Raw genomic sequence first — 26,403 nt, forward strand, 5'->3', positions numbered from 1 at the left:
CAAATAGTAACTAAAGCAATAAATTTCCCTGGTTAGTAACTTCCCATACTTCTCCAAATGCTTTCATTTTTACTTGTTTAAGGCAGTGTGCCGTATCAGAGCATTCTACTCCCAAAGATTCCAGACTGGTACATGCTAATCTCTGCTAGGAGAACACTCAAAAATACACCAATTGCTTACTCTGGTGAAGGAACAGGAGTTGGTTCAGGCAGTCTTGGTGCAGCTGTTGAAGTTGCAGGGGTGGCAGTGACATTTTCAGATATGCTTTTGTTCCCTGTTGCAGGATGGAAGAAGAATTAGGACAAAGATTCAAGAACCATGTTTATTTTCCATGATTTTGGGGTGGGGCATTAGATGTTAACTCTAACAAAGCAACAACTGCAGGTGTCATTAAAGTTCCAGTTATTTGAAAACACGAACAACAGTTTAACTATCAGATGTTATGGACAGCCTCAAAATATTTCCAGGAAGAAGGAGTTAGACTCTACAACTAACGCTGCATAACAGAGTAAAGGTCTCATCAGAATATAGCTGAGCAAACATATGGTATATTCGTATCAGCTCCCTTCTTGGCAGATTCAACTTCTGCACTCCATGGTTTGCAGTCAATAGGATAAGTATTTTACAGCACTGATGATGTAATGGCATAAAAGATGGTGAAGAAAAATCATTTCAACGCAGACCATCAAGGTCTTCACAATTAAAACAAGCAAACAAAAAAAAAAGCAAAAGAGAAATAAGACTTTCTAGAATGCTTTTAACCTAAAAATAAATACCTTCAGCTTCAGGATTCTCTTCAGTTTTGGCTCCAAGCATATTAGCAGCAATGTTCACCATACTGAGGATAGCATCTGAAATGGAAACCAACTGATGAGGACAAATTCAGAGGGCTCAGAGATCACACCATGGAACAATCTGCTATTACGTAACACTTGCCTGAAATTAATCACATTATACATTAAAAAAAAGAGTCATTCTAATTATAAGAAATGCATCCATTTCTTTTAAAGGGTAAGAGATTTCTGTTTATAAGTCAGAAGCTTGTATTTGAAAACCAGTATCTAATACCAATCACAGTCTACTGAAGTCTTTCTTCAGTCAGCTTCTAGGCAGTTAAAATACAGTTTACGTGGGAAATGGGATGCACAACCGCTGAAGAAAAGCTCAGTACACAGTACCACTTTGTTTAGGCATTCAGGCAGAGCTGTCTGGAGCAGCTCACCAAAACCTCCCCCAGTAATTCCAAATAGCTGCCAATGCACGCGTCAGTACACATCTCTAAATGCTGCCTTAGACTGTGCTCTAAATGTAGTTTTTCTACATTAGCTTTGGCAACTCCTGCAGAAAGGAATCATCTGGCCTCCCTCGCAGAACAAATGCAACAATTTCCCAACCACATCAGCTACACCAAGCCTGAACCATCCAGCGAGACTTTCTAACACCAAAGACAAGAAGTGGGAGGAAGCTCTCACTGACCATCAGCCCATTCAAAACAGGGAACGGTGAAACAAGCAGACAACTGTTCAAGCAAAGAGTGTGAACCACTGAGGGAAGCCCTGAGTCAGGTACTTTGAGCTTTAACACTCAAACTGAGGAACTCTACTGAAAACAGGCCAGGTCATTTGTCATGACAGCATTCAAGGAATGAGTCAAGAAATGTCATTTGCTATATGTACAAGACAAGAATTCCTCCTTTAAAGACAAAATGCCCACACCAGGACAAACAATAAATATTCATTAATACTAGGCTGAGCTGACTTTGTTGGTGTGCAAACCTTATTAATCCTGAATCAGACTTTCAACTCTGATGCTGCTGCAACATAACAATTCCAAGTTTTTGAGGATTTGAAGATAATCTGTTCCTTGAATGTTGAAATGTAAGTTATCACCAAGATCAGTCAAGTCAACCGTGAGAAAACAGTAACATATACCCACTGATCTGGATTACCTTCTACAAAGTAGAACAGTATTTTCTCTTTAAAAAAGTAACAGAACTAGACGCAAAGAATCGGCTCTATATAGACATATATAACATAGCTAACATGTAGGCTTGTTTAGAAAGTGAAGAACAGTGAAAGAGCACCTTACTATAAACACACCAAAGTTGGCCCTACATTGCTCATTCCTCCCACACCCACCAACATACAGCCATATATGTTATATGGATAAGGTCAAATTTACAGAAGGGCATTTCAGAAGTTCTGACGAAATTCTTTGATTTCACAAAGCTTTGTCGAGTCTTAGTGCTGCCCTCCCTCCAGAATGGGTCAGAAACCACGTTCCTGAATTACATTATTTACCTGGGATTTTTACTCTTTGAAAAGTGACAATCTGAAGTTGTTAAACTTGAAGTATCATTTCTTATTATTGATGGAGAAGCAAGAAAAGAGAGGGGGAATTGAAGGTTGGTATAGAAGCCTGCCGGTCTGTGAGATGGCTAGAAGAGCAGAGAACTACCCACACAGGCTAAATCAGCAAAATGTTTCTTGAATTGATGTACCTGAAGCTCATTATCCCCCTCCCCTGAGGTCCCTCTCCCTCATCGTGCTATCAGTCACTATTTAAGACAGACAATCTAAAACGGAATTCTGTCTCATTTGTTCTAACACACACAAGCCCCCCAAAACGATACTCTCAAACACAGTATGCCTTCAAAAAAGGACCACATTATGGAGAAAAAAGGTCTCAAAACTAAGATCTATCAGCCAGGATTAAATAATTACCACTGCAATGTCTTAGTGCCCAGCTGTGCTGATAAAGCACTAACAATGAAGTTTCAAATCTTTTCATTGCTGTCTTAAGTACACTTAAAAAAAACATTGAGAATCTTTTTTTTTTTTTCAGTGAACGATATCTTGCAATACTGCACCTGGGGACAGAATATCAATATGCCTCAGGTTGTCTTGAAATTTGGATTTGGGCCACAAACCAAAGATAAGCAGTGTCACACAAGAATATCCTGCTTTCTCTCATGCGTGAGAGGCTAACATTTAGTAGAAAAAACCTGCCTTTTCCACTACCTATTGCCCCATTCAGAACCATGCTAAGCTGTGCAATATGCGTAGCCACGACCTTTGTAAGGGACAACTATGTTCTAGGAGACGGTTGTGAAGAACCCTGCAGCTCTCATACACTACGGACCGTAAGGAAAGCCTGAGAACTTCAGGTTGCAGTCTTGAATCTGAACAACAGATCTTCATTATCTGGGCCAGAAGGAAGAGTGGCACAGTGTAGGGTGTCTGGCAGCTGATATTATCCTAAATAAATTAGGAGTTAAGAATACCATTAAAACTGAATATTCAAGTATACTTGGCCAAACAAAACCCACATCTGAAGGCTTTCCAAAAGGGAAAAGTGACAAGAGACAGCCAAGAACTATCAGTTCTGTCAAAAAAATATACAGTACTCATGGAAGACACGGAAGCTACAATATTTACACAAACTCTTCTCAGAAAGTATTCTCCATCCCTTCCACTCAGGCTGTAGGAAGTAAATCTTTATATTGCTTCCTATAAATAAAGCACCTTATTTGTGCCTGGATTTCCAAGTTTCCCAAGTAATTACAGTTCTACTGCATATTAATGCTGAATGTTTATAGCCCTATGTAAAATTCAGATTGTTTTAGGTGCTCAGGATCCTTACTCAAAGAAAGCAAGGTTTCTGAAAAAAAGATCTAAAAGTTCTGGTCTTAGAGTATTTTATGATAATCCGTTTTCAAATTGCTACTGTTCACTCCTACACAATTAAACAGGAATCACAACAAATTGCTTCAGCAGGAAAATCAGGAAGTCATAACTGTTGCATAAGGAAGTGTCATTCCAATGTCAAACAGCTCACTTATTTCAGCACAGCATTTTTCTATCAAGTCATACTCACTTGTAGCAGAACCAAGGAGATTTTTTGAAGATTTTTCTTCCCCTGTATTGTAATCCAACAGATAATCTATGAATAAAGAAGAATATTTATGACTATCAAAATTACATGTCACAATCAATCAAAATAAACCTCAAGATTTAACATGTCATTCAACACTGTCAGTTTGACAGCGTAAAAATAAAGCTACAGAAATAGAGTTAAAGGTCAGAAATGACATACTGAAGTATCAAGCTCAATGCAGTGAGAAATACGAAGAGATTCAGAGTTCAAGCTTCAGTTTCCCCTGGATTCACCAACAGCTAACTGGGCTTAGTGCAGGCTTCTCCCCCAATCTTCCAAATGAGGGCTGTAGGACGAGGGGAAGGTGTTTTCACACATCTTTTATGAAGTCTGCCAGCCAACATAAGCCCTTTCCAATTGTTTGCAGCATTGATGGTCCAAACAATCCTAGGGAAAAGGCTATGGACGCTACTCTGATTATTTTAGTTATCCTTCGCTATTGTCAGGACATGAAGGTATTATTGACTAGCCTGACAAACGAGACTAAGACATTACTAGTGTTTTAAAATAATCCTCCAAAGAGTTACTATCAGTTTAAAATTTAAAAGGATGCTTGGATAAGCCCAGAAATGCTTAACATCAAACAAGACAACTTAAATTGAACAGTCAAATCATTTAACATACACAGGAGACAAGTCAACAGACTTGCATAAGGTATACCAAAACAAAGGAAAAAACAGAAGTTATTGCCTACCATAATCTTCATCAAAGAGTTCTTGTCGTTCAGACTGATACTGAGAATCAGCTATTTCTTCATATTCCTCAACCATGCTAGTACCAAATACCCTGCAAACAGTTTTAAAAAACAAAAATCAAGCATTTGTCTATTAGCTATGCAATTACCTGACATGACTGATGATTAGATAAGCAACGGTAACATCATGTGGTATGGAACAAACAAATCAGATAAGCAATAGTTACCTTCGGTTAGCCAAGACCAAGCAGCAGATACGCTGCCAGGTAAGTTTCTCAAACTCCTATCCAGTCTGTTGCATGTTCTCAAGTGCTGCTCCAAACCAAGATCCTGTTTTAAGTTGCAACGATTCCAAAGAGGTCTGCTCTCCTTTTCAACTTGAACTCTTATCTAGATGTTCTCGTCTCAAGTGCCCCACAAGCTCTTAAATCTCCTCAGCTTGACCTTTGACAAACTTTAAGTCCTGACTACCTGATTTTGCACGCTATGTTCTTTGACCTGCTCTGCTGAAATCAATTCAAATAAAAGCAATTTAAAGCAGTCTTACTCACTAAAAATATTGTTTTGTTTACAACACTGGATTTCTTGGGTTCAAGTCCTAGCATGGCTTTAACAGCAGAACTTAAAGTGGTTTTCAGGAACAGCACAGAACTACACGTACAGTTCTGATTTAGATGTTTCAAATATTACTGACTGGTCATACCTCGGGTGCCTGCAACACAGCTTCTCAACAGCACTCAGCACACCTGCTCTTTTTAGCGTACCACTTGTTCCTTGTTTTGCTTGGTCAGCCTTGAAATAAATGCTCATGTCCTCACGGGGAGGCTGCTCATGCTCCCTGTTCTCTACCCTCTCTGCCTCACCTCCAGCAAATACAAACTATTCCCTACATAATGGGAAATTGAATTAAAAGATGTGAAGCTTATTTAAACACATGTGAAGAGAACATTATGCAGCAGGTCATCTTAGGCAATTACGTCAATTTGCAGCATTTCCAGCTAACTTAGGTATACTGAAAATCAGACTTTGTTTCCCAGCTCTTGTTAGAACACACTAATCCACATTGCAAAAAGGTAGAAATACAAAGCAAAATACTTGACATTACCTTATAAGACTTAAGGGACAAAAATGTTCTGATCCAAAGTGTGATATCAGCTCCACCTACAGAATAAAACATACTTAAAATGAAAGACCAAAGATCCATGGAGTTAAGAATCCATTTAACATAGGGGGGTGTTTCTGTTTGTTTGTTTTTGTTTTATACAAGGGATTTGCAGATTGCCCAAAACACCAGAACAGAAAAGACTGAAAGCTTTATTCTTGCCATGCATTAATGTGCTGAGCCGCAGAGAAACCCCAAGCCCTATGCATTCAGCATTCCAAAAGAAGAGGTTGCTAACCTTTATGTACTTGATGAACATCTGAAGCAAGAGAAAGGAAAAGAAAAAAAAAAAAAAAAGATGTCAGTACAAAGGCCAAACATGCCACAGGCAACTACAGAGTTTTGCTGTTTTCAATTCACTACTATAATGCCTAGGATGACAAGTTATGAAGGATAAAGTTGCAATACTATTTCATATGCTTTAGGTAGCAGATTTCATTTAGCCCTCATACCTTGCAGACAGCATTTAACATGCAACACGTTTTATTAATTAACTTTGTGAAGTTATTCAATTTTTCTAAGCAGCACGATTCCAGACAAAGTATTAAGGTGAGTTATATTCACTATGTGTAATTTTTCCCCTTTAAAGAGCACAGATTACAGGAAGTGACACAAAAGAAAAAATCATAGCATGCATTCTATGTCCTGCTACTGCTTTGAGTTCAATGTAACATGCTCCAATTTATAGAGACTACTGGAAGATTGTGCATAGAACCTCTTACACATTTGGAAGCTTCATTCAGTATATTTCTAGCGAGATCTTAACTACACTCTGGTATGTAGTCTAAACTCAGCTTGGAAGCGTAGAATGCACTTATAAAACCACTACATAGAAACTCTCAATGAAGGACTGTGATAATTTGCAAATGAGATCAAGGTAACTATTTTCATAAAAACACTCCTACAAAAAGTCAATTTCAGATCATTTATTAAGCTACTTCAAAAAATAAACCTTTCTGAAAAATTTTTGGACTCATCCTGCAGACTAGGCACTCCTAGAAATCGCTTACATTTTATGCTATAAAGTGAAAACATTACTATAAGTTCTTTAAAAAAAAATTACCACAGTATATTATTCAAGGCAAAATACCATATTCTCCAGGAGATTAATTGCTGAAGCATCCAGTGTAATTTTGGAGCTTCAGTGACAGTCAAGATTCTAGATACCTTAAGGCATTAATTCAGCCAGAAACACAATTAAAAATAAATGAGGTCTTTATCCTGACTCATGCAGAATTTCTGGGTATATAAATTCAATAGATAACTATTACAGCTACCTCTTGAAGAAAGCACAGAACAATTTAATAGCACAATCCAGTATTCAGTTTTTGTAAGCACCTTAATTACAAGGTAACATTGCTGAGAGGGCCTAAACAGTCTGCATTTTATTTGGATTACAGCTCCACTACATCACAGTATCTTCAGTAACGCTTTTAACCCTGTGCAAGCACCACATTATTTATGGAATTTTATTCTGGTTGAATCTTCTGAATAAACACTGTTGCAAGCTATTTTGATAGGTCAGAGATCACGGCAAATGCAAGACAGGGATCTCTCCCATCAGGCAAACCTAATTTCAGTAGTTACCATGACGAAGCAGTTGCTTTCTGTTTTTCAGTTCCATTCACTGCCCCAGTAACCCGTAACACAGGAAGTGAAAGGGTCATACTGCTTTAGTGGACTTCAGTCTCAGCTTTGAGATTCAGTTTTATGTTGCACTGATGTTTGCTTTAAAAAATAACTAGATGCATCGTGCAAGGTGTACAGGCTTCTTACAATTAAGATGTTTTAAACAAAGCAGCCTCTGGAAGTAAATTTTACCTCCAAATGAATGCACAAAGTCAGATTTCTTTTTAAAAAGCAAACAGTGTTTCATAATTCCCCAAAAACTTGTGTTGCAGTAATGTGAAAAGCCTTCTGAAGTTATAATTTAGACATTTAGCTCCAGTAGCAGTAATTCTAAGTAATTTGCTCGCATAGCAGTTATGATTGAAAAAATGCAAAAGTGCACTTTGAGTCTGTTGAGCAAAACCAGGAATTTAAATGTTTACTCTTTCACGTTCACCTACAACTATACAGCAGAACACTGCACAAACATATCAAGAAATGCACTATTCTAATCTGTGCTCCAGGAGAATGTGTATGTATGTGCATAGATGTACATACATACACACAAAGCAGATACAGCCAAAAGACAAAATAGGATTACATTTTTAATCGTATCTTCAAAAGACGGTTTGGTAAGTCAAGCAAATCAGAACATCGCCTGGATTTTTCTACATTCAGATAGCAACTAAGGAAGCTCTTGGACACAAGGTAACACATGCGTTCCAACACGTTATCAGGTACCATTTGAGAAAGGTAACACTTGTGACTGTCTGACAGACATTTAGTATGAGGCCAATACTGAAACTAATGCAATTAATAGCAATGAATGCTTTGATAACACGTTTCCAGATAGAAGGTAAAACCAGCAAACACTTCATTTTCTGACAACCCTGCAAAAACATTTATGCTTAAGTTACCTTAACATATTTGGCATACATCTGTTCATCCAGAGGAAAGCTTTGGACATTCCTCTCATCTCTGGCATGGAAAGTACCTAGTTTAATCCATTTGTTTGTTGGATACCTAGAAAACAAAAAAAAAATAGTCACCTAATGAAATTCAAAACTCCATACTCTGCTGTTTAAAGACATTTATGTCTTCCAAAACACCTGTCTGCAAAATAAGTTATTATTAGTTTTTGGGGGTTTTTTTTGAGTTGCATTATAGCTGCATTGTGCTTTTTAATGAAGAGATGTGTAGCAAAGTAAGACTATTCTTCACACAAAAAACACAGGAAACATGGGGAAAAAAGCTAGTAACTGATCGTATACACACAAAGAAAATCTGTCATTTCACAATGCATCTCAATTTGCATAAAATAATGCACAAATCATGCCTGATACAGACACATTTAATAGTTATTTCATTCTTCATTCAAAAGAGCTGATTTTGATAACATACCTGTCACTAATGGACACCAGAAAGTCTTTAGGAGTTGAAGAGAATAATTCATGATTCGCAATATCAAGCTGTTTTACTTGGATTGGTTCACAAAGCTCAATAACAAACCTTGAAGACAAAAAGGAAATTATTAATAGAAGCACTTCACCTGTAGGATTACACTCCTCAGTCCTTTACTTTGTTGCTCCATCCTTCACTGGGTATAAAGGAACACTACAGAAATGCTATAGAATTAGGAGGCATCACTTGCTGATCCCTTCAAAATCAAGGGCAGCAAGTCACAGAACTGAAAACTAAGGATAGCAACCACCACTTAAGTCATATACCTGAAAGGCCGATTATTTATATATGTGGTAAATAGCAATAATGCGTCCTGCAAGTATTTAGCAACTGAGGAAAGAAACCAAAAGCTTTACTTGAATACCCAGCTCTTTTTCTTTTGAATTACAGTTATGTCACAACTACAAATGACAACATGAACAAAGTTATCTCCTTAATCGTAGCACTCAGAGACATAATTCTACAGGGGACACAATTAAATGCCTTCTGCTAAATCAGTTAAAGCTCCCTACATACATTTCACAGGCACAAATGCACCAAGATCCAGCCAGTTCCATAGTACACGCACACCCCCATTGCAATGGAAAACTAGAATTAGCCTTTACATACAGGCAAACCTCTGTAACCTACCATATTTTAGTACTGCACGGATTTAGCATATAAAGGTCCATATTTTCCATTAAAATAGCAGACGTGCTCTGTATAAAGAATACAACAATTAGTATTTTATGTTGTATGGAAGACAATACCATCACCAAGTTTCCCACGCCCTCCCACTCCACGAAAATAAACTTAGTATTAGTTCTGAAGATTAATACCAGGTTTCATAACATTTAAGCACAATAATATACAGGTGACAGTATACCACATCAGCCTTGGGCAATCACAGCTTATTTACTATGGTGAGCTATTTTATACAACTTTGTCCAATTTCTATACTGAGCAGATTCCCCTCCCCCTTCCAAATATTTCAGTCAAAGAGTTTTTCTCTGCAGCAATCCCTCTTAAATAAGAGGGACAGATCACTGTTTACATTCCATTTTTACATAAACCCAAAATCACAATAAACCCAAACCCAAAAATAAAAGATGACTTCAAAAATCAGTGTTCACTTTTACGTAACTGTACTTTGCACTACTTTTTGCATGACTTTAAACTGAAGTAATGCATGCTAATAATTAGTGAATGCTTACCTTTGCCTCTGGATTTGCTGCCAGAATTTTGGCACCACATTCTACAGAGGCATAGTTATTTCTGTTTTTCTGAACCTTTTTTGTGGAATGCTGTCCACCAACAGCAGAAGGGTGCATTGATTGACCTAGGAACAGAAAATACCAGTATTATAACACTCACACAACAAATGTTTCCACATGCAGGGAACTGCTGTCACTACTTTTATGTAATAAATGCCATTACTCATGTAATTTTAGTAGGAATGCAAACCTACTGGCTGCATTCTGGATTCAGCTAGTTTCACTATTCAGATTTAAGAGAAGATTAAAGCAATCTGTATTTAAGGCAAGCAAATGAATCCTGAACTTACTCTTTTCTTTCTCTACTTCCATGACTTTCTTTTTCCATTCATCAAATGTCGGAATATCTCCAGGATCCTTTGGAGTTATAACAGATGTAGGGTCAATTTCTCCTGTTTTCTTATAGTCTTTCTGGAAGAAAGAAAGAAAACACCAATTGCAAATATTTTTCAATACAAACACTGAAACAAAGACGAATTAATGTCTGTTGTGTTTTTTTTTTTTTCTTAAAAAAAAAATAAAAAAATCAATGCCTGCTCAACTTCTACATCAAGTCAACAGGAGATCCATCATTTAGACACATGCTGAAAACTTAGTACCAAGGTAGATAAACATGTGATGGTCTCCTCCCAGAATCTTAGGCTTTCACTGAGATACTGACAATTTTTGTCACTGAATTAATACATTTCAAGTACAATGTAAACTTTCTGTCTGATAAAACAACTGCTTTGTCTTCAAGATTTTTGCTTCTCCTCTCCCTAAGAAAAATAGGTTTCCCTACAGCAGAAATCTTTAAAAGACAAACGCTGGTCATGTCAGAATTCCAGAGGTCCCCCGGAAATTCCAAAAACCACAAAAAACAGCAGAATTGGATATTTAAAAGAAATATTTTATGTTTAATACAGAAAACATGTTTTGGACTTGCCAAAGTAATTACACTTTAATTTAACCACAGTCTATACTACCATTTGAAGTCTTAACTTCTTCATATAAACACATTTCCAGCACGTCATGTGAAAAAACCTTTTGCTAGGCATTTAAAGTGAGGAAGATTTGTTGTTTTGCAGCCAATATTTTACGAGTAATTTCCAGAAGGACTGCTTTGTAGGCTGACATCTTTGTACTTGAAGTATTTCACACAGTTCTGTAACTGAAAGCCCTCAAACAGAGAGGAATAACACATACTTAGATAAAAGTGACATGACAGAATTCTTCACATGACGTACAGTGCAACTGACCTTTAGATTTGACATATCCAAATATACATCCCCATATAATTTGAAATCAGAGGACCTAAAAAAATGCCTATTTTCTTCTCCCAAGAAATTTCAGAAATATCTGATCCTCACCGGACTATGAGGCAAGTGACAAGTCAAAAAGCCAATTGAGTAAACAATGCTCTTGCTTAACTATGACAGAATGCAACGCCACAATTATTTAATTCAGTCATTAAAGAATTAGGTTATTTAAAAAAAACATTTAAAGCATTTTATAAAAATCACTTTACACCATTTTTTGTAGTCAAATTCTTTAGAATACTCTTTCTGACTGTATTTTAAGGCACACCACAGTCTGTTCAGTGGAAGTAACTTCTTAGATAGACTACACATTTAAAAAGTTAACAAAGTTATTAGTGGCAATCTAAATGTGATCCTAAAATAGCAAAATGTGGTGTTACTGTGGCCTTGGACATTCTTTACCTATATAAAACAAATAAGCTTTATAAAATGCCTCTCAATGAGAACATAAAGGCAGTCCCACAGTTCAGGCTAAGTCTTGTCTAAGCTAAGTAACCCAATTTTAACACTGGGCAAACAAGATACTTAGGAAAGAGTAACAACACAGCAACCATTGTATATTTCCTCCAAGTGTCGTCTTCGCCTCTAGCTATCTGCTTGCTGCTTAAGGACTTCCTGACTCAGTCGAGAGAGACAACTTTCAGACTTCTGTTCTACAAGCTCACCTGGACCACAAACCCCCTGCATTTCTTTAACCCACGTAGAGGAAGTCAGCATCCTACAGGAAGTCCCACTTTCACTACCTATTATACCAAGAACCGTTCTTCTGGATTCTGCTCCAGATGGTTTTGTTTGACATGATTTCCCTAGATCCTGTACTGGAAGAGACAGCTCAGAAAAACTGAGTTGTGCAAAATGATTGACCTTGCTGCCCTGTTCTTCCATTTTAAACCTTTGCTGAGAGGGCAACATCAGACCTGCACGCAGTGCTTATGATGCAAGAGCTATGCATTTTTAGACAGTGGCAATCAAAAAAGTGATGGAAATCACTCATCTTTAACACTGTTGATTATTTAACAAAGGCCTTCGTACTCTTGTATGTGCTGAGCAGAATTTCAGTACTGCTTACCTCCCTTTTTAAGTTCTCAGAGGCATTCAGAGCAGATTTTTGATCTGCCCCTTTTTCAGCTGCTGCAACTTTTGATTCAAACTCAGATTTTGTCTTCTTTCCCTTGCCATGTGAAGAAGATATGTTCTCTATATGTTGGCCTGCAAGGCTGAAAATTTTAGAGCATTAGGACCTACAAAACAATCACATTTTCAGTCATATACGATATTAAAACACACATACAAATGCGGAGAAGCAAGCACATGCAGATCTTTGTTGCAAGGCCAGGACAGAAATGAACAATTACCTTTAAATTATTCAGTCTCACAACCTACTTCAATACTCACCTCTCTGGTGGACTGACAAAAGAGGAAGGCTCACTCTGAGGGTCAGCCTCAAGTGTCCCACCAATATCACAGTCAGGTTCTGACTGTTCAGCTTCACTAGAGCTGACTACAGGGGTATCAGCACGGGAATTTTCTATTGCACTGAAGGAAAGAAACAATATGCTTTTTACCCTTCTGATAACACAAGTAACCCTGCTTATCAACTAGATAAACTAAAGACATTTGAAAGATTTAAAAAAGCAACAATCTCAGAAATAATTAAGAAAACAAGGGGAATGAAGTATGCCGTACTCGTGGGACAGCATTCTCAGTTGTGCGAGAACAGGATTTCTTCTTCACACTCTAGTCAAACTCAAAGCTAGCTTCCCATCTCCCAGAACTCCCACTTAACTTATCACAAACATTGCAATGGATACTTTTGCCCATCACTACTACAAACTACAAGCTTCACAATCTGAATGCCAGCAATCTTCTTTCTTTCAACAAAGAGTCTTAAACAGGAGACTGAGTCCCATCACTAAAGGCTCCTAATGTTACCAAGTCAATGGGGAACAGTCAGAACAGAACTTGGCCAAACCTCCACAAGGAAAGGTGTGGCATAACAGTACGTGGCACAGCCTGCCAGACTTTTTCCATTCGTTTTTTTTCTGCTAGTGCAACAGAAATGATGTAATCCAGTAGATCATTACCTATGCTGCATGAGCAGCCTGAACTTGCTTATCTGCCCATTGCTTTAATTCTTCTTTCCCAAGGAGAACAAACATACTGCATCAGACAAATACTAGGGCAAAAATGCAAAGAAAGCCTCCCTGCATGCTCTTTAGGAGTCATGGAGTGGGTGGGGAGGGATGAGTTTCCAGTGCAGGGATGTTTCATATTGATCTAGAAGGTTATAAGCCAGATTTAACTAAGAGCCTTTACTCTGCTTCCTAAATTTCAACATAAGCACACAGATCTGCAAAAACAAACAGCACTTGGGCAACGTAGAAAGTCATCTTTTCGGTTTTGACAGCTACATTCACAAAAAGCAGCCATAACAAACACAAGGGTACAATTTTAGTACCTTTCACATGATTAAGTTCCCTTGATACAAAACAGAAAAACTCAGAGGCATTCAAGACTACATAGCACAATCTATCAAACCCCTCAAATACAAGAAGTTAGTAGCTATAAACAGAATAGTTTCTCCGTAATCCCCCGAGATGCATGTCTGAGATGCACACAGGCTAGTTCTGCACATAACACTAACAGCCAAAGTAGGGGTGACCACCCTGCTTCTAACTAAAAAGCTCCACATATTCTTGATCTTGGTGAAAAGATGATGAATAGATGACAGTATGAGTAGTTACCAACTTAAAATATACATCAAGCATGAACTGACATATATATGCACCAGATATATCATATAATCATATGTATCACATATCTCTAAGTTCATATAGAGAGAGATAGATATCAGGGTGTACCTGCCTGGCCTTCAGTATCTAGATTTGGCAGGAGTAGCACAAGCCTAGGAACTGCAGCACCCCCCTGCTTTGTGCACTTTCATTTGTTAGTAGCCTTGCCTTCATTTTTCAAGTGCATTACCAGGCTTACCATGCATAGCAGCTGTTGTCACTTAAAACCAGAAGAGCACAAATTATTTTTCAATAAGCTTTCCACAAATTAGGGCTGCAAAGATAAGCTACAATGGCAGCAAGAAAGGATTTATTTTGAAGTAGTCTGGAATAAAATTACTTCCAGAATATTTTGTCTAAGAGGTCCTGCAGCAGTACCAGACCAGTAACACCTAATGGAGCTGCAATTTGTTACACTGATAAGAATTAGTACCTAAAAGAGAAAAAATGTTGTCTAACAATAACAAATGCAGCTGAGTCTTTTTAAAAATCTTGTTTAACTATGGAGCTGGACTGCATCCACACCCTTCTTGGGTATTAAGATAGTCTGTAGTAAAATAGACTACAAATTCGTATTTAAAGTAAAAATGAAGTTTGAAAAAAAAATATATAAATATGCTACGTCCCCTCTATTGATCCTGTCCTTTATTCCCATAAAGAATACCAGGATCAGAGCACTCCTACCCACAACTAATAAACCAGGTGCTCCAAAACAAGTTTCAATACTCCTTTGTTTGATAGTTTGAGTCTTCATAGTACACCACTCTAGCAACTACAGTAGCACAAGACTATTTTCAACAAGTCCACGACACTGAGCTTTTTCTTTTAAACAAAGATCCTGAATCTCCTCCAGCACCTGACAACAGTAGGGCCTGCATCTAGTCATATAAACAAGTTGGTAGAGCAGTCCACAAAAGCTATAAAAAGAAACACTGAAGTTACATTCCAGTTTTGCTTTATGAAAACTGCAAGTTTTGGGAGCTTGATTTTCCAAGACTTGTGATTAAAGACATTTAAAGGTACTTAAGCGTTAGCCCCAGCAGACTAGGTAAGATCAGTCAGGCAACAAGATTTTCAGACCTTTTCTATGCTAAGACCACTGAATTTAGTAAATCAGCAAAACTGGACACACACACAAAAAAAGAACTAGGGAATTCTACTTCACTTCTAATGTGCTAAATTTTATCTGTCAAAATACTAGACCTTTATTAGCAGACAAAAAAATATATAACCTTAAAGCAGAAAAGAACAAGGAGAATTTTGTGCAAGTACCTAGAAATATAAACACATGAATTCCTATACTACTATTCAAATTTGGCTGCACAGCATTCCACAGAAGAACGGAAACAGAAGTAGGGACATCGGTTCTCAAAGGACTTTGTCTACGGCAGCAGAGGTAGCTTCACAATACACTGCTAAGTACTAGATTTACAAACAACTTGGATATGCTTATACTGAAATTTGTCATTTTTATTGTAAGTCTCTTAATAGCAGAACTCATTTAAGACTGCTCTGTTCCCAGTCCTGGAGCAAAACCCCAAACCCTACGAAGTTAACCCTTAACTGAAAGCAGAGGCCATCATTCAGCCATGATGTTCTTTATCACATACGTGCAGCACATTTGTGAGGGGCAGAAATCCTGATGTTGAAGACCTGGTGGCTTTTATAATACAGACTACGTAGCATATAAGAGACATTGAATTTCCCCTTTTCAGAGCAGGGTCTTAAAACTGGTAATGGCAACAGTCAAGCAAGTATGCAACTCTCAGTCTGCAGATTAAGTGATGGCATATTCCATTAGTGTTGACACCATAAACCAAAGAAGAGCAAAATAATAGCACATAACAGTCTAGAGAAGTACACCCCTCTGCTACACCTGAACAGGTAACCCTTTTAACAATATCAGAAAAAGTGGTATTCTGTCAAAGCCCAAAACAACGGAATTAAAAAAAAAAAACTTACTCAGGCTGCGAGACTGTAGATATCTCTGAGGTAGGTGAACTGGAATTATTTTCAGTGCTTGCAACTATGCTAGGTGAAGCTCCATTTAAATCTACCGGAGTTGGAGTCTGAGCTTCAAGCTGGCTTGTTTCACTTACTTCTTTAGCCTGTGAAAACATTACAGATGAACATAAGTTTTAGAAAACTTGAACAGAGAAAGAGTTCTTGTAAGAACACCTACAAAATTTTAACAGTTCAGTAATTGAGATTTCTGTCATCAATAAACCTGAAAATCAGACAGCAGGACAGATCGGAAAAATTTTCTTTGTTCGTAAACCTAGCTGGCATTCAATGCTACTTCAGGGCAGTTACAACACTCTTTCACAGCCTACAACAACAGCATAAAAGTATTAACTGGAAAAGCATATGCAACAGCTTCATCAACCATGAGGAAAAGACTACGAAAAGATAACCACAAGAAAACTAGCTTGAGTATTTCAACAACTGAAATGAGCAATTCTATATGCTTCATGCTTCAATACAGTTTAATTTTCATCTTCGGCTGCGCTTTGGGGAAGGCTTACAATTTTAACACACCAATGGAGGTCAGAAATGCATTCAGAAGTCTATTCTCTGCTGTAACTTAAAGATAAATCACTTACCACTTCTGAGAGTTCAGTAATCTTGAGGTGTACTAATTCTAGTTCCTCAGTTTTATAAGCATGTGCACAGCCTAACCAAAGTAAGTATTTCTGAATCTGGAGGAGTACACAGCCACCAAAACAGGTCAGATCAATTCTTTGTGGCAATAAAAACACTTCAAACAAGAGTCTCTTGTCAATACCAGGATTACTCTAAGTCATTTAACTAACCATGAAGTAGTCTAGGTTTACACCACAGAATTACATATTTAAACTATGCAATATATATCATCGGAAGTACATCCTACTTCTGTTGTCTTGTAACCTACAGAGCACAAATGTATATGTTAAGCCATCTGTAACAGTGGGCTTCGTAACATTTAGCACCTGGCACTGACTTAATATTAACAACCCTGCAAATAGTTAAAACAAAGCCCTTTGGAAAATGCTTTCATTTTAAACAATGGAAAAAACTGACAAAAGGCATGCAAGATGAAAGATAAAAAGTGACTGCTACAATCCCCACGTCTGACCTATATATAAAAGATTTCAGTGAGTTGTTTTTTTTGTTTGTTTGTTTTTTGTTTTTTGGTTTTTTTTTTTAGGAGTGACATCCATACCTGTAACATCCATCTTTAATTTACCTTGGAAAGATTTACTCAGTACCTACAAATACTAAATTACTATTACTTATGCACATGGGAAATGCAAGATCTGCTAGCTCACAGGTTTTCTTCTTCATTGGAAATGAGTCTGGCAGCAACCCTACGTGCAAGTGAAATGTGATAGATGGTTACCTAGATGGTTACCAAGAGCTTTAGACAACTCAAAATGAAAGACTCTGAAATACAAGAAGCATTTGAAGAGCGTAAGGAGAGTGAGTGAAATAATAGGCTTACCTGGTCAGATTTTGTAGAGTCATCAAGTAGCTCTTCTGTGGAGTAACTCTGCGTACTTGAGTCTGCATGCTCAGACTCCAGTCTGGGACCAGCCTCTTCCCTCTAGTGTATTAAAAGGTAAAACAGTATGTATGCAGTAACAAATGCCTTCTTATTCTAATAAGAGGAGCTAGCTTTGGCAGAGACTGATTACTACCTTTACAACCACCCAAACATCAACAAGAAACTAAGCTTTATGAACCTTCAGAACCACTGCCCACGTACGGTTAAATTCTCATCCATACAAACCCTACAGCAAATAAAATCAATTCAGTTAAACTTTCACGGGCAAGTTTGAGGCCATTCAGCTCCTGTGCTAAGGCAAGTCAATCACTCTGCCATAGTCTGCTGTGTTCACAGATCCTCCCTATTCCTGTGCTGCCCAGAAGAGGGAAGAAAAGTGATCCTACAATGGCTTTCAAAAGACAACCATTAAAAAAGGACTACAAAGTAACACCCGGCACATTTTATAGCAGTCGTATCAGTGAAACTACAATAAATTCCTAAGTCTGTTGTAACCTTTTTAAAAAGCTTTTGCTTTTACAACTAAAGATTTACTGTCAGGTGCAATGAGTTCACAGAGCAAGAATATGCAATTTACGAAGAAAATATTCTATAAGCACCAGGCTGTGTAATCAATTTACTTCACTATACAAAACTTTTTTTTTTTTTAAAGGAAAATGACTACACAATACACAAGTTACTTCTGAGAACATTATTTCTACAACAATTACTTGAAATATGAGAATAAATCTGGTAGGAATTCCCATACCCCTTGTTTTTACAAGGGCAATCTAAAATTCTCTGGTCAAACAGAAGTGCTAGTGTTTGGACCCCAAAACAGGCCGCTATGCTATACAAGACTAAACACCAACAATAATTCAAGAAGACAACTAAGGAAAACTGAACAAGAGGTGAAACGCTGCTCCTCACAAGACATCTCCAGCAGCCTGTTAAGAAGTAAGAGCCAAATGCTTAAGACTTCTCACGCAACTGAGATTTTCCCTTAATGAATAAAAAATTATAGCATGATGTATGAGCTTTCACATCTTGAGGTTTAAGCTGAGAAATTATCTTAATAATGTAGCAATGCTAATGGAATGAAGGGAACAATGCTGAAGGAAGCAGGAAGACATACACCAGCAGCTTCCCAATCTCAAAGCTCACTTGATCTTTCCAGGTTTATTCTAGCAGCCATTGAACCTAAGCAGGATTTAAAAAAAAAAAAAAAAAAAAAAAAAAAAAAAAAAAAAAAAAAAACACCTCCTGTGTTCTTGTGGCTTTAAAGCACAGCTTGTCCACCAAATTCAGGCAGCCAGAAGAATAAAACCAAATGCTATTTGGATGTACAAGCTGGCAAAACAAAAAGCTGCCCTAAACAATTAAATGTGTAAAAAACGGATGACAAAAAAGTAAGTTTTTCTAGCCAGACAGCTCACCACTTGAGTCAATTAGAACGCTTGACGTGATTTCCCAGTTTTTATGTGGCATATAGAAATTTTCATGGAATCAGGACCATGACACTACTACTGACTGAAGGGGGAAATGGGACGCCCTTAACATCATTATCTGTGCTCATCATAGGATGATTCTTTACCTGTGTAAATAAAACTGAATCAAATCAGCATGACTTTCTGATACAGCTTAACTGCTTGAGAACTCGCTATGGAATTGAAACATGCAGAAACCCACCATGGGTTAATCACGGTAGAACCCAGTACACTCAGTACTGCCAAGCAATGCGAGTAAGAAGGAGACAATTTTTTTTAATTTTACATACCTATTTTAGCTTTGTTAATTTTTATTAGAGGGGATGAAAAAAGGATGAAGACGGACTTAATGAAACGAGTTATCTTAAACCTTCTATTCAGGATAGCAGTCATTCGTGCACTGGGTTTCTAACACAACACAGACGCAATGTGCACACCACAGCCAAGACTTCACAAGGCCATCAGTTCTTACTGTGGTCTCTACAGAGCCACGTACAGCCCCCAATAACCGCTTCTGACAGCCAGCACCCCATATAAAAGAAAACACTAGACCACCATTGCTAGCTTGACTATTTGTCTCCCTCCCCCCAAAACCTGCCCAGCTGTACTGTCAGATAAGAGCAACAAATGGAGTAAAGGAAGCAAAACCAGGCAGATATCACGGTTCACAGAACACGTGAGTACATCAAACATTCCAGCCAAGAAGGCTATGAACCAAAGTGTATGATTCAGTTTTATTTTTTCAAATAAAAAGTCAGACTAAGGAGCTAATTAACATGATTTATTTACCATACCTTATCCTGGATGTTTTCGCCATCACTTGCCAGGGCACAAGCATCACTTGAGGCATATTGCACTGCAGATGAAAGACTGTCTTCACAAAAGACATGCCAAATAGGAAGCCTGTTAAAGAACACAGAAAAAAACAAGGTCAAAGTCTTGATTTTAAATGAATAAATAACATTTTAATATTCCCTCAGCATCGCCTCCCTCAACTTTTTTTTTTTCAGTTGTTCCCAAAACATGTCTGTATACAGTTCACAGATACTTGTTTAGCAAAGCTGTTAGAGGACTAAACCTTAAGCAATTCCTAGCCACCACTACATATATATTACTTCCAAAACACAAAAATAACAGTAAAACAGTTACTGGGGTGATACCATGTCACAAAGTGGAAGGTGACAAGTTAGTTTCTGCATAATAGAAACAATTTGAATCAACCTTTGCCATGCAGTCATGGAGTATCTTCAGCAGCATTTTTTTTATTTTATTTTATTTTTTTTTTTTTTTTTTTACTAAGGAGTAACTAAAGCCACGGTTTAAAAAAAAAATAAATAAAAAGCCTCTGTTTACTTATTACTTCAGAAAATTCTATACTGTCAATATCACTAAGCGCATTTAAGATAATTAGCAAAAACAAGTCTGCCAGTCAAAAGGCCCATGAGAAAACTAATGAAAACAGACACAAGTAGGAAACCAGGTAATGGCTTTACTAACACCTCCACTTTTTTTTTTTTGTGCTTTTAGTTCCAAACAGCTTTGCTTTGAGTGGAAATGGATTTACTTCTGTAATAAGGCAGCCAGCATCTACACAAACCCTTGCATGAGAACAGCATCTCACGCTGCACATAGTGCACAGCCCCTGGACATTCTGGGTAACATCCATCCAGCAATCCCTTAGGCTTGGAGGCCCAAAGGCCACCAAAGGTCTTCATGCAGGCTCTGTGTCCAACCACATTATGCAAATTCAGCATCCTGTGTGGTTTTCAGCTACACTTGAACACTGGAGTCCCCTGCCGTATTAAAGCAAACGATTGCCCAGGAAATATTGACATGACAGCCAGCTGGCAGGTTTGACCCCACATGAATTCACACAACCATCACTTCACACCCTGCAAAAGCAGAGCCTGTCCTACACAGGGACACACGGCTGCTGCAGAGCTTTGTGCAAATACATGTAAGAAAACAGCACCCTTCTGACATAAGACTTGAAACCTAAAGCACAGCCTTAACAGTCATCCACAACAGTAACAACATTAATGGGTCAGGATTTGCCTATGCTGCTGGCATGAGCCTGGGGTTTAGACTCTGAATTACACCTGCCTTAAGAGCTCAGAGATCACCTCTGTTGGAAGCATACGCAGTGTAGATTCCTCCAACAAGGAGCAATCCGTGCTGCACCACCCCGCAATCAGGTACCACATTTTGAGCAGTTGCATGCATGCACACACTTGTGAGTGAGCACACCCGCACATAGTCAGAAACTGAGCGCTACTTCCCCAGGCTGCAGGCTGTCACAAAAACAGGCTTTTGGTGTTTATATAAACCTATTGCTCCTTTTCCACCTGCATCAGCAGGAGAAGAACAAGCCAGGAGCTCACCACACCAACACCAGGTGTCTCACCACCAGAGGAGCAGACAAGGAAGCCGGGGGATCTGACTTACTGGGCTGGAGGCGGGTAAAGAAGGCAGGCCAGGTCAGTCACACCTACCCACTCCTCTTCCTCCGAGGTAACAGCTTTTCCTCTGAACTAGACAGAAGCCCTTGAAGCCCAAGTGAAGCAGTTGGACTTATCAGAAACTAACACACTGAGCAGAGGGGTATGGAAGTCCTAATAACCACCGGTTGCAGTGGGTAGTCTCATGTCTCAGGTAAGCTGAAAATGAGGAGCGTGCACTTGCCCATCTTAAATCCCTATCTCATCAGGTAGTTAGTTGCTTGTTCACGCTAATTGCAACGTTACTGACCTTTGTGGCCTCTCACAGTCCTATTTCCTAACTCTCACTCAGAACAATTAGCTGTGCTGAAACTCTGAGTCCCTTATTTTTCTGAAGCATGGTTTCAATCATTCTGCAGTGAAATGTTCTCATGCTTTTAATTCCAGCACCTCTGAACTCCTCTTCCAGCTATAATGACTGCCTGTTTCTTCATAAAAATACAAAAGATCCAAAATTACAGAGAACATAACCACAGCTCACTCCAGCCCTTTATTATACATACACACCAATGTTTTTTCCTGTTTTGCTTATGCTAAGGCAGCAATCTTCAGTGAGCTGTATGGAGCAACATTAAATCCCTTAACACGGAAAAGGAACGAGAGCACTGGCTGTGAACCAGCATTTTAAAACAGGGCACATTTTCACAACCGCATTAATAACTACTTTCGCATCTGCAGGCACAAAAAGCACTTAGCAGAGAAGCAAGACATCCATTTCTAGCAGCATCATCAATACACTGCCTTCAAACACAAGTCATGCTTTATTAGAACACAACTGCAGTGTAGAAAAAATGCGAGCAGCACAGCTTATATTTGGAAGTTCTTCTCGGTCTCATCCCCAGCTCAAAAACGATGCCACAAGCCTGCCAAGAGCCCTCTAAGCCAGGGAGGGGACCAAGAACTCTTGGTGCGTACATACGCACGCACAGGACAACCAGGGCCCTGCTGCAACAGTGGCAGGAAGGATCTGACTGAGCATCAGGAATGCGACTGCACAGAAGGCAAGGCCGTGTGAGACTGGCCATCGCTTGGAAGAAGTCTCCCACCTCTCTGGACCTCCAGCACTCTGCCTCCTCCCCACCTGTCACCACCCTGCAGATTCATTCAGCAGGCGTCTTTAGCCACACACCATATGGTAAAGCCCGTAAGGTGGCACAGCACCTCCACCGAGCGTTTCTCTATGTCCAGAGCAAAAGGAACACGAAAAGCTGGGTGTAGACTGAGAACAGAAGCCCTCCGAGTTGAGCAAACTCAGGCAGCACGTCCAGTGAAAGCAGAGCAGCTCCTGCAGCTGCACACAGGAATGCAGCCTTCCCTTCCTCATGGCAAGAGCAATAATTTATGCTGACTTGGAAGCAAGCAGCCCTGACGTCCAGACAGTCCTGGAGATCAATCACTAGATCTACTGTCTCAGGCACAAGCTGTAACTTCAGGTGAGGCAACAGTGTGGGAACACCAGAGGCTGCTCCAAACATGTAACTAACACTTCGTGACTTAACCCGAACACAGAAGTCTTCAATAGTTCCCTTCTTGTTCGGTGTGACTCAAAATAGCAGCTGCTATTAAATCTCACTGAGAACAAAGAAACTTAAGCACGAGTCGTTTCAGATCATTAGCGTATTTTTAAAGCTGTTTTCACTGATCCACCATGAACTTTTCAGCTTGATGTGCACAAACCCCAAAGCAAAAGCTGCAAGCCCAAACACGGAGGGGAAAAAACAACACAAACATACTCTTCCCAGGGCAGGCCCACACTGTGGTTCTCCACCGAAGCAGAAAGTCTGCTCACCCCTCTGAACGGCACGTGCATTTATTGCTGTCCGGATTAGCTATGCTCTGCTGATGGCTGGGAGGGCTTTGACAGAACTGAAATGCAAAGTGCAGGTGGCTTTGAAATCGCAGTGTAGGTTTCTCGGGAGAGACTGTCCAGTTCTAGCTCACCTCCAACTCTTTACTCATGAAGGCGGCTGTAGAGGAGTATCAATAGCTGCACTGTGGTGTGGCTCCTCCTAACTGTTTTGACAAGCATAAAAATCAAGCTGAAGGTAAGCAACTGGTAAGAAAAAAGTGAAACATACATGTTACAGCTAACCCCAAAACAAAATACATGAGTAAAAGCTGAAGGTAAGAGCAGTGTTGCCACAGTTTGATCTTACCAAACAGCCTAAGCTTTTCTTTCCAGAAGCGCCACAAAAAAACACTAACATTTGCACAAGATTCAGTTCAGACACATCTGTCCTCTAAATGATTCAAGAGTTGCCTTAAATTCTCCCCAAACAAGACCTATTTTTGGACACCAGAGAGAAGCAGCTCGTTACAGCGTAGAGCTGACATCCCTGAGACAGTAATTTCAAGTGAAGGGAAAATAAAAGGAAGCTCTCATGAGTGTACTGATTGCAGGACCTCCTTGAATGCGAAGGAACAGCCTTTCCAGGACGACCACTGACATTTCGCACACCTCCCGAGGGTTGTGTTACCGACAGGTGCAGATGCACCGTGTCCAGCTGCTAAGAGGGAGAAAGAAGACGTCGTCGTCCCTGCCGAGTGGCACGTCCCTACCGAAAACATCCACAGCACCGGTGCAGAGCAGGCCTCTGCAAGAGGAGCAGGGTGGGTTTGGGGTCTGGAGGGGAGAGAGCCTGCGGAAGGGGTGAGGTGCCCCTTTGCTGGCTGCAGAGCTTGCCTTCTTGGTAACACGGTAACCTACCTTGGGGAAATCCATTTAAAAGGCCCTGTCACCAGACACAGAGCTTAAAAAAAGGCCCCAGGAACAGGGGCTCAGGGGATCCAAGCCCAGGCCGCAGCCAGCCACCCCCCATCTGCTGCCAATACAGAACTAATGGCACTGGGGAATCTTCACCTGGTTGCTCGGTGGGATCAGCCTGTACCAGAAGAGCTCAGCAAGACAGAATTGCATTTAAAAGGACCCACAGAAGGGAGCAAACCTCAGAGAAAGACAGCCAAGCTTTTAGGATGGCAACGTTCACAACCCCCGGCCACAATACTCACTTCTGCACGTGAACTGGAAATAAGCATTGATACACACAAAGAAAAACCATTAGCCTACCTTACTATTTTTTTAAACACACACACCACTCATTTAGAAGCCATTTATTACCACAGAAGAGCAGCATGCCTTACCAAGACAGCTTTTAAAATGATGATGGCTCCTGAAGAGAGAAGAAAGCCAAGGACTCCCTCCACAGACCCAGACTAACAAGGATGCTGCCAGAAAGGCACCAGCACACCCCATTTCTTACCCCATCCACTAACTGAGGAGCAGTGCTGCCTCTGTTCTTGCATTCCGGATTCGTGTGCCACAACACAACTGAAACTGGAGCTTTTTTGCAAAGCCTTTCCTAACCCTGCTGAATTCTGCAGTTAATTTTGGTTTTCAGTATCCTGCCCACTCCTTGTGAAGAATGTGCTCTCCAGACCGTCCCCTCGCAGGAATGCCACGCCAAGGAGACAGTTACTTCACTCAGTCAGAGCCCAACACAAAGATACTTTTGACAATTCTTCATTTCATAGCCTCAGACAATAAAATTCCAATCCTCACAGTTTAAAATACGGCTTTCAGATTTATTTATTAAGTGCAATAGCACGCAGAGGCTGCAAAACAAGGTTGCACCACAAGCTTTACCCAAGTGACCCAAGCTAGTGCCCAGAGGGGCAGTCCCGCATCCCACCCTCAGCCACACATCGCTCCTGCACCCCTGCATCAGGTCTGGAGATCATGGACACACACCAATGAACCCTGGGGGCGAGGAGGAAGCTTTCAGGTGCTGTGTGCTCTGATATAAACGCATGACTGAGGGAGGACACACCATCTGCCCAAGACTGCCCACTGCTGCAAGTCAAACAACAGAAACCCAGGCTGAGGACCAGCCGAGTGGAAACCTCAGCTTCAGAGAAGCTCCCCGTGTCATCCAATTTGAGTTACTTTCACACTAAAGTGCTGGGAGAACACCGTTCTGGAAAAAAACACCACTGTAAAATCTGATCCTGACCCTGAGGACTAGATGGGAACAGTGGAATAGCCAGGGACTGCCAGGAAGGCCTGAAGGATCTGCAGCACTGTTTAACCCAGGTACCTCTGAGGGTTTCCCTTCAGCTGCTCTGCGACAACACCCCCTGCTTAAAACTCACTGTAGATAAAACATAGCCTGAAAGAGCCATGAAGTGAAATTTCTGCATAAATTCAGCAGCAGGAATCTGCCCTAGATCACTGCAAAGCTACTACGACCTGACTCCCAGATGTTTTCTGATGTATTTTTAATACACTTCAACAATACCTTGATTGCCATTCCAAAATTCAACCAAGCCAAGAAGTTTCCTTTGAGCACCCAAGCTTATTTTGAACAGTTCAAACCATTTGCTGACATTTCAATCAAAAGGATTTTAAAGTCATTTACAGCAATATTTTCACTCACCTGAGCAAGAGTTCCCTGTGCTAGTTTTGGGATCGGTCTGCCTGTTCTGCCAGCTCACTAACTTCCCCTAGAATTACAGGAAATTTTGTAGTGGACTTACAGTTCTGCATTACCTTGATCTCAGCCAAAGGACGTGCTAGCTTTAATGCTCAGAAACATTACCCCCTTCAGACACAGGGCTGTTCTCACCTATAACGGTAACTTCAAGAGAAGCTGCGTATCCTCCCCTTGAAAGGAATGTGGACTTTGAGAGTGCTG

The 26,403-nt window shown here is 39.7% G+C and overlaps 1 protein-coding gene across 4 annotated transcripts in view; it reads right to left on the minus strand.

Moving 5' to 3' along the window:
• SUCO (SUN domain containing ossification factor) overlaps window positions 1-26,403 on the minus strand; it is a 40,333-nt gene that overhangs the window by 9,609 nt on the left and 4,321 nt on the right. For 2 of the 4 annotated variants that reach the window (XM_084527135.1, XM_084527134.1), the window contains exons 2-17: window positions 20,009-20,117; window positions 17,686-17,787; window positions 16,167-16,312; window positions 12,808-12,948; window positions 12,482-12,629; window positions 10,405-10,525; window positions 10,055-10,179; window positions 9,492-9,559; window positions 8,802-8,909; window positions 8,318-8,423; window positions 6,031-6,051; window positions 5,736-5,791; window positions 4,631-4,722; window positions 3,877-3,942; window positions 777-851; window positions 181-274 (exon numbers count right to left, since the gene is read on the minus strand). In XM_084527135.1, coding sequence (XP_084383261.1) covers window positions 181-274; window positions 777-851; window positions 3,877-3,942; window positions 4,631-4,722; window positions 5,736-5,791; window positions 6,031-6,051; window positions 8,318-8,423; window positions 8,802-8,909; window positions 9,492-9,559; window positions 10,055-10,179; window positions 10,405-10,525; window positions 12,482-12,629; window positions 12,808-12,948; window positions 16,167-16,312; window positions 17,686-17,787; window positions 20,009-20,117 — 1,578 coding nt within the window. The remainder of the gene's footprint in view (window positions 1-180; window positions 275-776; window positions 852-3,876; window positions 3,943-4,630; window positions 4,723-5,735; window positions 5,792-6,030; window positions 6,052-8,317; window positions 8,424-8,801; window positions 8,910-9,491; window positions 9,560-10,054; window positions 10,180-10,404; window positions 10,526-12,481; window positions 12,630-12,807; window positions 12,949-16,166; window positions 16,313-17,685; window positions 17,788-20,008; window positions 20,118-26,403) is intronic. The other 2 variants (XM_084527137.1, XM_084527136.1) reach the window with 2 other exon arrangements.

This window comes from Aythya ferina, assembly GCF_964211825.1.
Source record: "Aythya ferina genome assembly, chromosome: 8".
In the NCBI taxonomy this organism is placed as follows: domain Eukaryota; kingdom Metazoa; phylum Chordata; class Aves; order Anseriformes; family Anatidae; genus Aythya; species Aythya ferina.